The sequence below is a fragment of the Emydura macquarii genome, unplaced genomic scaffold (assembly GCF_026122565.2).
Source record: "Emydura macquarii macquarii isolate MOO-44397 ecotype Brisbane River unplaced genomic scaffold, CSIRO-AGI_Emac_v2 contig_719, whole genome shotgun sequence".
Classification (NCBI taxonomy): Eukaryota; Metazoa; Chordata; order Testudines; family Chelidae; genus Emydura; species Emydura macquarii.
In genome coordinates, this window is record NW_027130856.1 from 4,431,467 (window position 1) to 4,448,428 (window position 16,962).

The 16,962-nt window shown below is 38.8% G+C and overlaps 1 protein-coding gene across 11 annotated transcripts in view; it reads right to left on the bottom strand.

Annotated features, from left to right (window-relative positions):
- The window catches only part of PARD3 (par-3 family cell polarity regulator), a 641,307-nt gene that overhangs the window by 287,684 nt on the left and 336,661 nt on the right, over nucleotides 1–16,962 (bottom strand). For all 11 annotated transcript variants that reach the window (XM_067542623.1, XM_067542631.1, XM_067542629.1 and 8 more), the window contains 2 exons: nucleotides 8,628–8,716; nucleotides 4,495–4,578 (listed from right to left, as the gene is read on the bottom strand). In XM_067542623.1, the coding sequence (XP_067398724.1) occupies nucleotides 4,495–4,578; nucleotides 8,628–8,716 (173 nt within the window). The remainder of the gene's footprint in view (nucleotides 1–4,494; nucleotides 4,579–8,627; nucleotides 8,717–16,962) is intronic.

Below are 16,962 nucleotides of genomic sequence, written 5' to 3' on the forward strand. Positions count from 1 at the left end.
AAACTTCTCACTGGCCTAGTCTACACTAGAAAATAAGCTCAGTATAACCACATGACTCAGGGGTGTGAAAAATCCACACCCCTGAGTAATGCATTTAAATCTACTTAACACCCTGTGTAGAAAGCATAGGTCAATGGGAGGTGGATCACCTACGCCAATGCAAGAAGCCCTCCTGTTGGCATAGGTACTGTCTTCATTGAAATGCTACCATGGCACAGTAACAGTAGTGCAGCTGCACCATGGCGGCATTTTAAGTGTAGACAAGCCCTCAGTGAGCAGAACTACACTTTAAAGTTTGCAATATTTCTATGAATGTTCCAAGTAACCTCTGCTTGTTCTAGAAGGGTCTTGGCTATTGCAGGCAGCACATGACTTAAGACCATGCATTGCTGCCAGATATAACACAAAGGCATAAGTGATAGATGGAGCACAGCATCCTTCACTCTGAAAACCTTGATTTTGTCAGTGACAAACAAATTTTTAACTGTTTTTAAGGGGGGTCATTGGCTTTGTTTGTTTTACTGAGTAGTGCAGTAATACCAAGCACAGCATCCTTTGAAAAAATGGATTAACTTTTCCTGCCCTCCCCACCATTCATCTTTGCCACTCCTGTTTAAAAAAAAAACCAAAACACATGCATACAAATATGTCTTTGAAAATGTAACAGTTCAGATCTCAATGAAAACACAGGCAAGTGCCACTGAAAGTGCACCTAGTCCAGTTTGAGAGGATGCTCTCTGGGGAGATTATGTCCCCCTGAGAGCTAAAAAGATTAATTTTTCTCAGTATAGTGGCCTGACCTGATTTATGTAGACTTTATAGCACTATTATGAACACCACAAAAGCTGACAATCACAACATGGTAAAGTAAATGCTACATTGGTTATTCCATATAACAATCCAGGCTGAGCTTTTCAAAAAGACATCCAAAGCACATCTTAGCTCTATTGCATCACTGAATGCAATTTGAAGGTGACAGCAGTGAAGTCTACACTCACTATATCATCACAAATAATCTCTCAATTATTTTAAAGATATGTATTTAAAAAAACAGAACTTCTCCAAAACTCCCTGCTGAACAAGTATGCTTGTACGTTATGGTTCTAGTGGTGTTATGGCTAAGGCATTAGTCTGGAATTCAAAGGATCTTTAGCCAGGGGACTTGTGTGACCTTGGTCAAGTCACTTAGTCTCTCGGTGCCTCAATTTTCTACCTTTACAATGGATATGATACTATTTCGCTATCTCACAGGAGTGTTCTGAGTATAAATCCATTCATGTTTGTGCTCAGATACCAAGGTAATGGTAAGGTACATGATACATTACTTGATGTTACTGCACAGTTGGCTTTGGATAAATCAAAATGTAATCTTTTGCAATGTGTTAAGTTTATATATTTATAATAAGTTTTATATGTTTTTGTTAACTGAGGATTTGGGTACATTCTCTCTTCAGCTGTTTAAACAGTTGGTTTTTAATTATGTAAACGTAAGCAGACTGAGAAAGACAAGACAAGACAGAGGTTAGCAATCTGAGAATCATCACTAGATTATACCTTCACTTGCATTTAGAGATTATAAAGACCAAAAGAGACTGTAGCATTAAGGAACTGGAAAATTCAAAGTGCAGAGAGACTATAAAGGGAAATAAGGCCACTCATAAGGAGCTGGGGATTGGGAAAAGTTTAGCTATCATGTTCTAATTTAGCTGAAAGGAATTAGGGAGTTGAGACTTTCCTGAAACTCAAACTAGATTTATTGGTCCTATCTATGTGCCATCCAAAGGGATTATTAAACATAACCTGATCTGTTTCAATATAGGTCAATTAATTTGATCCATAACTTTATCTCCAACTCTTTTCCATTTATTTAAGTTCAAGTTTAAAGTATGGCACGCTTTATGGACACTTGTTTTTATCAACACACAACAAAAATCCTAAACCAAGGAGAAATAGCTTAAAAGTACACAGTATGTATTGCCTTTGATGTTTTACAACTTACCTAGTGTTCTTTATATATATATATATATTTTAATACAGTCATTATGTACAATTTAAACAATTTAAACTTTGCTTCTTACTCTTCACAACCATATTAAGGAGCTTGCAATCCCTTATTGAGTCTCTACTCATTGAAGTAATTCCACTGATGGGAAAGAACTATAATGAGTAAGAACTTGCAGGACTGGTTGAATTTTTTCATAAAAAAGAAATTACATTATTTAAATATGAAGTGACAAAAATTACAATATAAACTCATTTTTAGGGGGGAAATATCTCCCATACACTTCAATTTACATGACAGAGTTCTGGGGCTTCCCAAGTATAGTATTAATAATTTAAGATGAAAAAATTAGTAGGTTGAATAACAAAAACTAAAAATATAATTTTTCATTAGCAATGTCCTTGAAAAGCACCCATTCCACAGCTTATCCATGTTGATAAATACAGTCACTTTTATTTTAGTAAGCATAAATCAAGAATTAAACTTGTGGCCTTTTCAACTGATACTTTTATTATGGTTCCACTAAACCTTCCTGAGTGGAAAATTCCTACAGAATTTAAAAAAAAAACCTGTAGATATTTTTCTGTTAACTATCTTACAAAACTTACCACTGAATTACATCCTTTTTACTGAATCATTATTAGATTTGGTAGGTTTTTATATCCAGAGGGGTAGCCGTGTTAGTCTGTATACAGCAAAAACAATGCCAGTCCTGTAGTACCTTAAAGACTAACAAATTTCTGCGGGCATAAGCTTTTGTGGGCTGCAACCCAGAAATTTGTTAGTCTTTAAGGTGCTACAGGACTCTCATAGGTTTTTAGAGTAATTTTTATAAAAACCATATTTCATTTCTACAAAGACTGGTGATCTAATCCCTATTTTTTCCATGAGGGCCAGTTACATGAAAACCACTGATTGATAGATGTCAGAAGACCTAGAGTAAAAATGTTTTGAGAGCAAATTTAAAAAAAAATAAAATCACAGCTTTATTAAACTAAATACCACCCTGATTAGGAGGTAGCCAAGAATTCTGAGATAACCCTGCCATCTCTTCCACCACTGTCCATGGCCCAGCTAACTATGTAAAATTACAGCATGCTATTGCTTCCTGTCTTTATTTATGAGGTTGTGATTAAAACACTACTCCTCTCATATCTACTGACTGAACTTACTGAACATCAGGTCAGGTCAATCATGGGAAGGGAGTCACCATATCATGGCAGTTTGCTCTTACCTCCTGAAGTCCTCAGGGAAAGTTGCCTTCAGTTCAACAAAATTATTAGTTTTGTCACAGTACTTACATGTCAGTATGGCAACTAAAGCATAAAGGTTAAAATAATAGTCAGAAATTAAGTTTTTAAAACCACAATCCTCATCCTACTGTAGAAGAAAAATCCATATCATGTGTGAAAAGCAGTTGATACAAATATTTTTTGATATACGGTGACACTTACTTTTAATCAATTTAAACTGAAATTGCTAATGGGTAGATAGACTTGTAAGAAAATAATATCCTTTTGTTATGTAATCTAAGATAACATTTTTTAAATATATGTTTGGTCCCTTTTCACCATAAAGAGCAGAAATAGTGAACGCAATTACACTTAAAAGATAAACGTAATTTTCCCCAAAATAAAATCCTACTTATATTCTTGACAGATTGACTCATTTCAGTATACCCACAAGCTTTAAATCCCCCATGAAGAATAATCATTGGTACAAAAGTAATGAAATTTTCCTAAGAATACATTAACATTTCGATTAAGGATCCTATGTACAAAATTCTACTTCAGCAAAGCAAAACGCTATAAATGGAGTGTTCTGTTTACTAATATAATCCTGAAATTTATTTTAATGTAAATCACCTGTGTTGTACTCATTTTTCTGGCACTTAGACTTAAGGAATTCTTGCCTTTTGTCATGCAATGAAATTTAAGATAGGCACATATTCTCCACACCCACAACTTTCTCCAACACCTCAAAATCCATACTGTTTGCCTTTCCTGTTTTCCTTTAAACACAGTGAACACTATTTAATTATACAAGTACAACAATTCATTTTCTTTCAATCTTGCATATAAGATGCATATAAATGTAGAATTCTCTGGTTTAGAATGCTGCTACTTTGGTAAATGACCAGTCAGGAGGGAAATGATGTACAATTATTATACTGAATTTAAGAGACAAAATAACGGAGTCTGAAGGAAATATTACATATCTTTTCAATTCAAGTTTCTATCAGGTCACAATACAATCTCTAGTACAAATTAAGCGACAGATTCTGCCATCTTTCTTCCTCTTATATATTACCTTCATACATATAGAGTGAGTAAGGGGTGCAGAATGTTTCAATTGTTTTAAGTCAGTAAACCTTCCTCTTAAAAAAAGTGTTATTTCAAACAGAACCTACAGGCACGTAAACAAGTATAAGTACAACCAAGATAAAAACACAGCAAGTTATGACTCAATTAAAATTTTACACAATACATTACCTTCCGCCTCGGGCACTGAAAGGCACTACGTGGATTCCCAAAGGCCCACCGTCGTTGGAGACTTCTACGAGCTTTACCATATCACTGTGAGACAATGATGAATGAGGGAACATGAACATGTACCGTAAATGAACCAAAAAAACCCAGACACACAGACACACACACAAAACCAAACCAAGATATTCCAGAACTTAAGCAATGGTGATGAAAGCAATGTTGAAATACTACATACCTGAATATTAGTCTGATGGTATGAAAGGAGATCAATCATCAAAAGCAATTCAATCAATAAATCAAATGAAAAGTGAACTAATCCTTCTGGTAACCTTAATCAGATGCATGAATTACATAATGCATAGCCACACAATTTTATATAGATTTTTGTTTTGTTCTGGGGCTTTTTGTTAAATTTAAGCTGTTTTGTCTTGTGGAGGGTTCAAACTTAAGATTTTTTTATTTCTTTTTCGATTTTATGTCTCAGATTCTTCAGAATTGTATGACACACTTTTGGGACTCTGTTTTGTAAAAGCAGAAATGTGTCAAATATGGAACAATCCATTTTTCTCAAAAAACACAACGGCTGTTACTGACCCTATCATACTTCATTCAACTATCCCAGAGAAAGCCTGCACTAGTCTTTAATATTAGTTTAAGATAATGCTTAAACAATTCAAAGAGGGTTGTTTAATATTTAAATGGTTAAACCACCTTCATTTGTGGAACACACTAACAAATTTGATATCATGTTCCCACAATTTGCATAGTGAGTTTACTACAATTATTTCTCCTTACTATGTGTCTTTATAGATCTATACTTCTGTCCTTTCAAAGCAAATGTTTTACTTTCTGCTTTGGAAAGAAAAAATCAAATCAGTCAAAGGTCAAAAAAGCGCAAGGAAAGATTTCTGAAGGTATCAGAAGCAAGCCTGAAGCAAGTCTCCTCTGTTCAGAACACCCACACATTTTGGGAACATTTGGCCATAAAAGATTACAAGCAACAGACAGATTAATAATGAGTCAAGACCCCAAATCCAAACACTCCAGAACTTTAGAAAACAGCAGCTCTGAACCCAAATCTGAACTTGTGTTTTTTGCTGGCCTCCAGTAGTGTACATTTTTCATATTCTCTGGTACTATATACAGTACATTTGACAGTTGGCTTGCCTCCTGAGTAAGGACAAGCAAGATTTTGCTTGTGGTCACTACAGGAACGTACGGCCAGATGCAATGCCTACAGATGTCATGAGGGGACTTTCCACTTACTTCAATGGGCATTGGATCAGACCCATCATGCCACACCAAAAGACACCATTTAATCCAGAATATTGTGCCTGACACTGGCCAGTACCATATCATTCAGAGGAAGGTTCAAGAAACCACAAAATAAACATTATGGTGCAACCTGCCCTTAAGGGATTTTTCCCCCTACATTCGTCAGCTAGCAATTGCTTTATAGCCCTTCCAGATTTTTTTGAAATCCTACCTAAATTATATGCAGGTATCCTCATAATCTATATAAATGTACAATTTTTTTTAAAAGTCCTACTTAAATTCGTGTCTCTATGCTATCAAGTGGCAATGAATTCTACAGATTATGTATTGCATGAAAAATATTTTTCTTATCTGATTTGAATTTGTTGCTTTTGGATTTAATTGAATCTACCTTTTTCTTATGCAATGAGAAAGGTGGCAAATTTATCCTCTCTAGCATATGTTCATTTGTATACCTTTATCTCAGGTCCACTTCTCTAAACCAGACTGTTCCTATCTTTCCAATTTACGCCATGGAAATATCTCCATACCTATGTTCATTTTCACTGCCCTTCTATTTCTGCTTGCCTTCTTTGAAATAGGATGACCAGAATTAATCAATTCTCCAGATGATGGTAAACCAGAGATTTACTTAAGAATATTATAATATTCAGTATTATTTTCTTTCCCAATCTTCATGCATCATAACTTCCAGGAACCAACTAAATTCAACTAAGTCCAGAAGAAAGTGTCCTAAGAAGTGCCTTTTGCTCCCAACTCATTATAGGCTGTTTTATATCTTTCTGTTCTAAGGAACACTTTTTGCTTCCATTTGTTCTCAATTTTCAGGGCAGAGAGGAACATAACAGCGGCAATCAGTGTGAAGTAACTAGAACTTTTGTAAGGACATTCAATACTATAGAATCCATTAAAACTGGACACAGAGGACAAGAGTTTTTTCCATAACCAAGCCTAGATTCTGTTTTACTTCTTCAATTGCTTAAACCATAGATGACATTTTTTCCATGATCTACTCAGGTTTATTTCTAGCTTCTGCTGCTACAACTGACTTCCTTCTGCAGACTCTATCAAAACTCCCAGATACGGAGCCCCATAAAATGGGCATGGAAAAGTAAAGGCATTATAAGGGTACACCTACCCTGCAAAGAAAAACCCAAGGCACCTTGTCTCAGAGCTTGGGTCAGCTGACTCAGGCTTGCGGGGTTTGGGCTACAGGGCTAAAAACAGCAGGGTAGATGTTCCCACTCAAACTGGAGCCCAAGCTCAAAGACCCTTCCCCATCACAGAGTTCCAGAGCCCAGGCTCCAGCTAGAGCAGGAATGTCTACGCTGCTATTTTGTGCCCTGATGCCCCAGCCCCATGAGCCTTAGCCAAGTGACTCAGGCTCTGAGACTTGGTGCCGTGGGTTCTTCTTTGTAGTGTAGACATACCCGCAGTGGCTTTCACTGTACCTCTGCTCTCCATCAAACAGTTCACTCAAGTCCATTTTGCTCCTAACTCTGAGATTCCCACTCAAAACAATACTGAGGGCTTGTCTACATGCTGTGGCAATGCACATTATGGGGAGGGTGATTTCTAAAGTGCACCAACGTGCTAGCACTAACTGACCTGTATAGACCCTGCTGGTGTGCACTAAAAGCTTCCTACCATGCTCTAACGTTGTACTGTTTGAAACAACACTACATTAAAGCCCACTAGGGAACTTTTAGCTCACACCAGCAGGGTCTACATGGGCCAATTAGAATGCAACATGTTGGTGCGCTTTAGAAATAACCTCCCCTCCCCCCCGCACAGTTGCACCATGTACACAAGCACTAAGAGGTCCCACTACACTTTTTAACTGATGTGCTTTGCTGAGCTGGTCGCTAAGCATATAATAGAGGTATGGTTAAAAAATAAGGAAAGAAAATAATAAAAGAATAAAAAGAAAAGACGTGATAAGATGTTGGTACAAAAACCAGTTTAAAAATAGAAACAAGAAGCATTAAATTTGATACAATATTTTTATACATACTAATTAGCAAATAGTATTTTGAATTCATAATACTACATACAGTATTTTGCAAATAGGATATGAAACACTATTGTTTAAAGCATATTAATGCACTTACTATAATATTTAATTCACTCTTTTTAATACCTATAATAATCATTAGCTCTACAGACAAAAGGATTAATTTTAAAATACTAAGAGTAAAATGGACTGTTTCCCAACCAATATCACAGCAATGTCTGGGTCAGGTCTTTGTAATAAAACTCAAAGGGCAAAACTCACTTGATTTCAGGTTTCAGCATAAAACCATCAGTTGCTGAATCTTTCCTAGTATGAAGGGGAGTTTCAGGTTAGGCTTCTCACCAGTGTGGAGTTTTGTTTTGTCTGCAAAACTCTTCCTTCCCTCTGTCTCCCCTGCAAAACTCTTCCTTCCCTGTGACTTATTTACTGAATTTGTAGAAGATGTTAAGGACCTTTTACAGATAAACCCTCGCCTGCCAATGTTTTGGCATCCCCTATCAATGATGGACCCTCATCATTAGAGCCAAATCCTAAAAAGCCCTAGGGTTAGCATCTTCTGCGGACATAGAAAAATCCACCCTCCAAACCCTATTAATGCAACACCTCTGAATATGCTCCATCTCTCTGCTGCTGCATCACTAATATGGATCCTTTAACACTGGGGCTAAAAGATGTCCAAAATGCAAAGGGAAAAAGAAATCTCTTTTATGCAGAGTTCAGTCAAAATAAAATGCATGTTACATTCTCTGCTGTTTCTTTATTGACATTATCAATCCTGTGGCAGTAAGACCTTTTTATTACTCTAAATCTTACTGTTAAAAATGATGGAATTCTATCAGTAACTTACTCTAAGGAAAAATTGCTGGTGCTCTCCAAACCACTGTCTGCATGTCCAACTGGTTCAACTCTGCTGTTGTCCTCTGTCCCATCTTCATCCTGGAAGTAAAAATGATGTTCTCCTTTACTAGTCTGATTTTTAAAATTACAACAATTACTGTATCCAAAATGGAAATATATACTTCAGTTATCAAAAGTCTTGTCTAACATTACAAACACAGTTGTAAGTTACAGAAAAGTTTACAGTGATGAAGTCTAGAGAATCGTCATTATGATGGTTTGCTAGCTTTTAACATTAAGTATGAAATGACATGGAAAAAAATGGTAAGTAACGTTTTAAAATGTTACACACAGTAAAAGCAAAAATAAAGAGGTAATACACACTTTGTTGACTAATGAATTTAGCCCACTCATTAAGCAGCTTACTAAAGGACTCATATAAAGAGACAGTCAACTTCAATGTTAGTTCATTTTAGAAGAATAAATCGTATCAGGTACTACAGCTGCTCCTGAGTTTCTTTGCCAGTTATTCTCTCCAAAGTTGCTTTCTGAAAAGCCACCATAAATATATGGGGAAACTGACTAATTATACAGAGGAAACAGTGAAAAGTGATTATCCTGAAAGAGCTGTCAAATGCACTAAAAGACACTAAAATGCACTAAAACTGAAAAGAACTGGGGAAATATACATATATATATATAAAATCTCTTTCCAATTTACAGAAATATTTGTTGTAACTTGTATTAACAGTAGATAAAATAATATCACAGAAATACAGTGTTTTAATTTGAAGGAGTCCCTTTAAAATATTTAGGGCCAGATGCTGGGCCAATTTATGCCTCGTGAAATTTCACTAAATTAAATGAGGTTTAAATCAATGCAGTGTTTGCATCCCAGTCCCACAAATCCTTATTCATATATGTAATCCCATTGAAGTCAGTAAGGATTATTTTCCTGAGTAAAGTTCTGCAGGATCTGGCTCTTAGTCATTAAATTACAGATAGATTTTTTTGCAAGTGTTTTTCAATTACTAAAATAATGGAAACACCAATGCCTGTGAATCTCACATAAGAATGCATTATTCCTCAACAAAGTAGAGAGACTTTTATATACTGTTTACCAAAGAACTACATTAACAGAATCCAGACGTATTTATGGCTTCAAGGAATTAAGAAAAGCTCTAATGTTAATTGATTGATTTTACTTTCTGGAAGGGCAAATTAAAAATACATATATTCTCCACTGCGCCTATAATTTTTAACATCAGAATTGGGAATACAATAATTTCAAATTTGTAATTAAAGGACTTCCATTAGGAAAAGAGAATCAAAACATTTTTATAACTATGTTATTCAATAGAAATTTATGTTTTTAATTACCCATCTGACCAAACAGAAGTATTATATTGTAATTAGTATGGTTCAAAGCACAGATTTAGATTCCATTGGCAGAGACATCAATCAGCAAAATGATAAATGATGGGTTATGAGTTCAGCACACAGAGCCAGACAATATATTAAATTATTGAAGAGATATTAAAGCAAGGCAGAGGCATTCCATAATGTCCAATTGACATTTCCTCTGAGAGTCTGCAAAAATCAGTGGCTGGATGCACTGAGCTTCTCTGAGTTGCAGATATGCTTTGTGCATCCTGGATAGCAGGGCACTGCTTGAAGCCAAGCTACTTGAAGATTGATGATCCTGTGTTTTGAGAGGCTCTAATATGCACTTCTTAGTCATCTCTCTCTCTTAAGCACCAGGCAAGTAATACATTTCAAAGGTTAACCAGCATCTTGAACCTGTCTGGAACTGCCTTATGAATGTAAACAAAAACTCCAAACTATACAGAAAAACTTGTTTATAAACCAATTGTAAAGAATAACCAGAATGTAAGTCACAAATATGCAGTAACAAGTTAACACTTACCTGCTTTCAGATTTATTGGTCTTAATGTAAGTTGCAACAAATGCATCAGAATATGTTCAATTTTATACAACTGAAAATAATACTTAAGTATCATAGACATGATTTACAATTAGAGGTAGTGAACAAAAAAATGTATACATTGTTTAATGCTGAGTTGTTTTAAGCATGCAAAAACAGGACATTCAGATTTATTCCTCATATAAACAGTACCTCCTTCCCCGTTTTGCATATATAGTGTCACAGCATATGGTGTTAAAATTAATGTCTTATGAATATCTGCAATGTAGCAGTCAGTTACTGTAGAATCATCACTTTGAATTTCAGGCATGCACAGACATGCACTCTGCACAAGTATGTAGAGTCACACACACCACTAAATGGGTCAGCTGCTTTTATTTCACTTTGTGTGGCTCTTGGTGATGCTTATTATATATGGAGTGATGCAAGGTGGTAAATTTTTCTGTGATATAATTATCAACCCATAGTCAAACAAAATCCTGAAAGCAAAGGAATATTTCAGATGCAAGTATCACTCACCAAAAAAGACACATATCTAACTTCATAATGGTGTTCTTCAAGATGTGTTGCTGATATCCATTCCAATTAGGTGTGTGTGCACCGTGTACACAGTTGCCAGAAGGTTTTTCCCCTAGCAGTACCTGTTGAGTCAGCGCAGGCGATCCCTGGAGTGGCACCTTCATGGCACTGTATATAGGGCCCCGCTGACCCACCGCCTCCTCAGTTCCTTCTTGATGGAGAGCTCCGACAGATGGGAAGGCAGTTGGGTCTTGGAATGGAAATGAGCAGCACATCTTGAAGAACAACAGTTATGGAGATAAGTAACCATCTTTTCCTCTTCAAGTGCGCTTGCTCATGTCGATTCCAATTAGGTGTCTCCCAAGATGATCCAAGGTGGAGGGGTTGGAGTTCACAGAATCGCTGACTGAAACACTGCTCTGAGGAATGCCGTATCATCCCTGTTGGGTGATGGCATTATGCACATTGAATGTGTGGACTGATGACCAGGTTACGGCCCTGAAGATCTCTTGTGTAGTGATGTGCGCCAGGAATGCTACTGAAGAGGTCTGTGCCCTCCTGGAGTGTGCTGATAGTGGCGGAACTGGCACCTTACTGGGTCATAGCAAGTTCTGATACAGGAGGAGATCCAAGAACAGGGATGAGACAGATAGGCCTTTCCACCCTACTGCTATAGCAATGAAGAGTTGGTTTGAACTACTGAAAGACTTAGTCTTCTCTATGTAGAAAGCCAGTGTTCTACTAAGATCGAGGGAGTCGGAGGCTTCGCACCTGCTATTAATGTGCGGTTTTGGAAAGAAGACTAGAAGGAAGATATCCTGGCTCATATGAAACTGGTACACCACTTTAGGTAGGAAGGCTGGATGTTGTCACAGCTGAACCTTGTCCTTGTAGAAGACTATGTATGGAGGGTTGGATGTCAGAGCCTTAAATTCAACCACTCTTCTGGCTGAGGTGATTGCGACCAGGAACGCTACCTTCCATGAAAGATACAGGAGTGAACAGGAAGGTAAGGGCTCAAAGTGGGGGGGAGGGTCCCATAAGTCTGGTAAGGACCAAGTTAAGGTCCCAAGCAGGTACTGTGCCGCCCAAATCGAGAGCCTGTTCCACTTGGCCAAATATGTTGCCCTGGTAGATGGCTTCCTGCTACCTAGGAGAACTTCCATGAATGGACCCGAGCATGCAGACTCCGTAAGGTTTAGCCATGGAGTTTCCATGTTGTGAAGTGAAGGGACTCAAGGCTGGGGTGCTGCACATGACTGTAATCCTATGTGATGAGATCTAGTACTAATGGCACAGCTATGGGAGTGATTACTGACAGCTCTTGCAGTGTCACATACCAATGCTGCCGAGGCCAGGCTGGGGCTATCAAGATGACCAATGCTCCCTTCTGATCATGAGTAGGACCTTGTGAACCACTTGGAATGGGGCAAATGCGTACATTAGATATTGAATGGTCTGCTGCACCCCTGGGGGGAGGCCAGACACCTGTAGCCAGGAGCATCTCCTCATTGCAATCGTTAAGGACATAGTGCGTGTGGCAGAGTCCACTGCATCCAAAGCTGCTTGCAGCAATGTACTCGCCACGGTCTTTCCCTCCTCAACAATCGCAGCAAATTTCTGCTTAGAGTCAGCTGAAAGTAACTCTTTGAATGTCAGCGTAGCCTCCCATGAGTTAAAATATTTAACGGTTAAGGATAGCCTGCTGGTTGGCTATGTCAGTGTTTCTCAATGACAAGTCTACGGACAGGTGCTGGTTCCTGAGATTTCCCTGATACAGATTAGGAAGGCAGCAAGCCAGTCCCTGGTATCAAAAAGGTTGAAAAACACTGGGCTATGTGAAGCTGGAGCCCTCTGGTAGAGTATGCCTTTCTAGCAAAGAGATTCAGCTTCTTCAATTCTTTAGACTTGGAAGTTGGTGCCTGCTGTCCTTGTCTCTCCTTATCATTCACCACAGGCTCCACCGGTGACCCCGGCTGTGGTTATATAAAGAGGTACTCATGTCCAGAGGATGGGACAAAGTACTTGCTCTCTATCCCCTTAGCCATAGGAGGAACAGATGCAGGAATCTGCCACAAAGTCTTAGTGGTGACTTGAATTGTTTTAATCAAAGGAAGGGCCTCCTGGAAGGGACCCTCCAGAGTCAGGATGTCAACTGTCAGGTCCTTCGACACTTGCACCTCATCAGCTTGGAGGCCTAGGGTTTTTGCCACCTTCTCAGCAGCTGTTGGTGGGCTCTATTATCCACCAGTGAGGCAGGGGCGGAGGGGGAGGGAGGGAAAATAGCTGCAGTCCCCTCTATTGTCTCCTCCGGGAACAATGATGAGAATGCCTTTGGAAGGGCCAGGTCTTCCTGCCCTGCAGGATGCTGCAGGACCCCTGGAGCCTCTATCTTGGTACCATGAACCTTGTTGGCACTGGGTTCCATGCCAGGATCCACTCTCCCCTTGGTGCTATGGTTGTCGTCCCTCTCAGTGCCACAGGTAGACTGTTGCGGTGTCGAAGATCTTGAGCTTTTTGCATAGGAAGTAACTGAGTACGACCTCCTGCATGAGGACCCCTGGGCCTGATGACAAGCCCAAGGAGCCCAAAAGGGCCATTGCAGCAGCAGCTGCCACTGAGCCTGCCATGATCTCATAAGAGTGTTTTACCCCTTGCTCCTGGCCTCTGGTCGTTCCTCTACGACCAATGCCAGCTGCACCTGGACACATAGGACTCCGCCTTTGAGCCAGATGACTGTGACTCAGATTGTAGAGACCATGGCAGAGCTGAGAAGGACGGGTCCGAGAAGTAGTGCCAAGGTGAGGGCAACCGGTGTTGCACCATAGCAGGTTTGCCTTGGACAGCACCACAGTGGCCTGAGGTGCCAAAGCCTTACTTCCTGCTCCTCCCTTCTGAAAGGGTACAACTCAGCCTTTGAAATACACCCTCATTCTGTCTCTCATTTCTATTCCACACATGGAAAGGGGCTATTCCTTAGTGAACATTATGTACATGATAAATTTGTACATTTGAAACAAAACAGTTTTTTAGTTATCCAAGCACAAAAAACAATCTCAAGAAACGGCACTTGGTGACTCATGGACAGTAGAATGATCTTTTTTTAATCAAAAAGTTATCATCCCCAGAATATAGGTGCTTAGACAGTATATTCTCAACTCTATAGCAGTGCTACCACAATGCCATAATCAACAGAATGCATCCTTCAAAAAAAAAAAAAAACTTTAATATTGCAGTAATCAGGAACTCTTTTCCTTCCAATATAACACAGATTTTGATTTACATGGAACCAAATATACAGTAAATTGGACACCTGCAAAGGGATGTAACTTGTAACTGGAAAGCAAATAGCTGTGAAAATCTCTGTATCAAGCAATTATTTCTTATTTGGAAAGTAGTTTTCTTCCTGAAAGGCAAATTCCACCTGTGTGCTATTACTAAGGTAAACTAAGGAGAAGGCACATTGCATTTAGTAGGTCAAGAAAGTTACAAAAATCCAGGTTCTGATAGTCTCTGAAGCATGTTTCCCACAAAAACATATCTGTACAAAATGCATGGCAAACCTATTTAGTACCACTGGTAAAATATTATGTAGAGAACACATCTATGCTACATCAAAAGAATAAAGCATTTCAGTGTAACTAAGAAACAATATGGTAAAAATCTTGTGCAATCACAGTAAAATTATTTGTGAATTATGTTTTTTTTTAAACTTGTGACCCAGTTAATACAATTAAACTGGACAGTCCAAAGTGCTATATCAGGCTTTCAGATGCATAATATGCAATTACTCTTAATCATATAAAATCAGTTAACAAGCTTGTGCATGTGAATGCAGTAGCAGTTTCTTTCAAAGCATGTGTTTATATACTGCACTCCCTAAACATGGAAGCATAGCATTTTTTCAGTAACTTACTTATTTTTCCATCATTATTGTACTAAATTATATAATAAATAATAAAACTAACTACTCAAATACTGAAAATCAGCTAAGGTAATCAAACTGGACATTTAAAATTCTGGTGTTTCTTAATGGATGAATACAAGAAGGGATCCAGTCACTGAAATTGCATGGTAAAATATTTCAATAATTTTACTTAGCTTAAGTAATATTGCACATAAAAAACTACATTAAAAGAACACTGAAGTTGCAAAGTCAAGCACTCAAAAGACAAGAAATACCAGAATTAAGGTTGCCTGTGCAACCTTAATTCAGATTCTGTGTTTACACTTTGATTTAGAGGTGGACTAAGATTTATTGGGGTTCTAGGCACAAAGAACCTTCGGGACCCCACGCCGCTCTAGCCACAGGCACCACCCCCTGCTGCTCCTCTTCCCCCAAGGCTCCGCCACTCTGGCAAGGCTGGAAACCAGAACCGGGCCATAGTAAGAGCCACCCAGGAAGTGGGACCCTCCAGCTGCCCTTTGCTGCACACTCCAGGGGGCCTGGGCCGAGGATTGTTCTCGGGCACCCCAGCCCCCTGCCCAGGACAAGTGGAAAGTCTGGTCTGGGGCTCCCCACACTAGGCCAGGCTCTTACCGTGCCCTGGTTCAGGCTTCTGGCCTAGCCGGGGGCGTGGCCTGAGAGAGAAGAGGAGGAGCAGGGGGCAGGGCCACAGTGCACTGGTGCCACCCCCACCCCCCACTTCTACACAGGTTCCATTTCTCCTGCGGGGGCCCCCAGATTGGCTAAGGCCCCTGGCACAGGCCTCATTCAGTTCAGTGTAGATCTGTCCTGGGGATGCATGAGGGTTGACTACTATAGGCAATGGTCTGTAGGACCCTTGCTTCATTTGTTGCAGAAATTGGTAAGAGAGTAATGAATGAGACAGGACTGCAGGACAAAAAAGGATGGTCTCATTGTTAAGGTAGTTGAATGCTGCCCTGAAGAAATGTATTCTATCCCTGCAGAGTTCCCATCTGATGCTTGTCAAGACACTTAAACGTAACGTGTGAGATGCAGAAGCACTGAGCCCTCACAGCTGTAACTCAGGTTCTAAGCATCTCTGAGCACCCAAATTGGTGTATGTCTTTTATCTTAATATTTCTGTGCCTCATTTACCAGTGATAAAACCACCGCCCCATCTCTTTGGGGTATTGTGAAAACAAATTAACTAACATTTGTGACCAGACTGATATTAAAATGTAATTCTTAATATACTGCACAGAAGCAAACTTTATTTCAGTTGGTAAATACAAAGTAAACATTGTCTTTCCATTATTAAAATAACCCTACTACTCTATTCCTTCTTCCCCCATTTGTTCTGCTGTGCTTAAGTGTAATGACTATTTTGTTTATAACCAGAGAGAGATACTGTATTGGCTATTAAACTCCTGGCAGCAGTGTTTTATAAATGTTTGTTTGGACCCCTGCAAGTACCTTCTTTCTCTGTATGATCAGGTTTGTTAGGAAATATCTTAACTACCATAAGAACACTAACATCAGGCTTTTGTGCTAATGTTCTCAGTTCTTGATGAACTGATGAATCTTCAGAGAAGAGAAATTTTCAATCAAATGTGAACTGTTACAAAGATAACATGAAAAATGGAAGTTCTTGAGTAAGCACAAAAACAAAACAAAAATTATGAATCCTCTCTCATAATTAGAAAGGCACTTTCTGCAATCCCTATCAGGCACACAGATGTCATTGGTGATGGATTGAAAATAAGAAACCAGACAGACCTTAAATTAAAACCTCACACACATACACCCCCCACCAAAAAAAAAAAAATCCAGTCAACAGTTATTTTTGTTAGCCTAAACTCATTTTACTTTCTATTTTTCATCTTCCACAGTGGGAAATAAGCTGCACCCCACAAAAAGCTGTTGTGGTAAGTATGCAGTCTCTGCATGCTTGGAAGCTCCAGGAGGAAGGCCAAA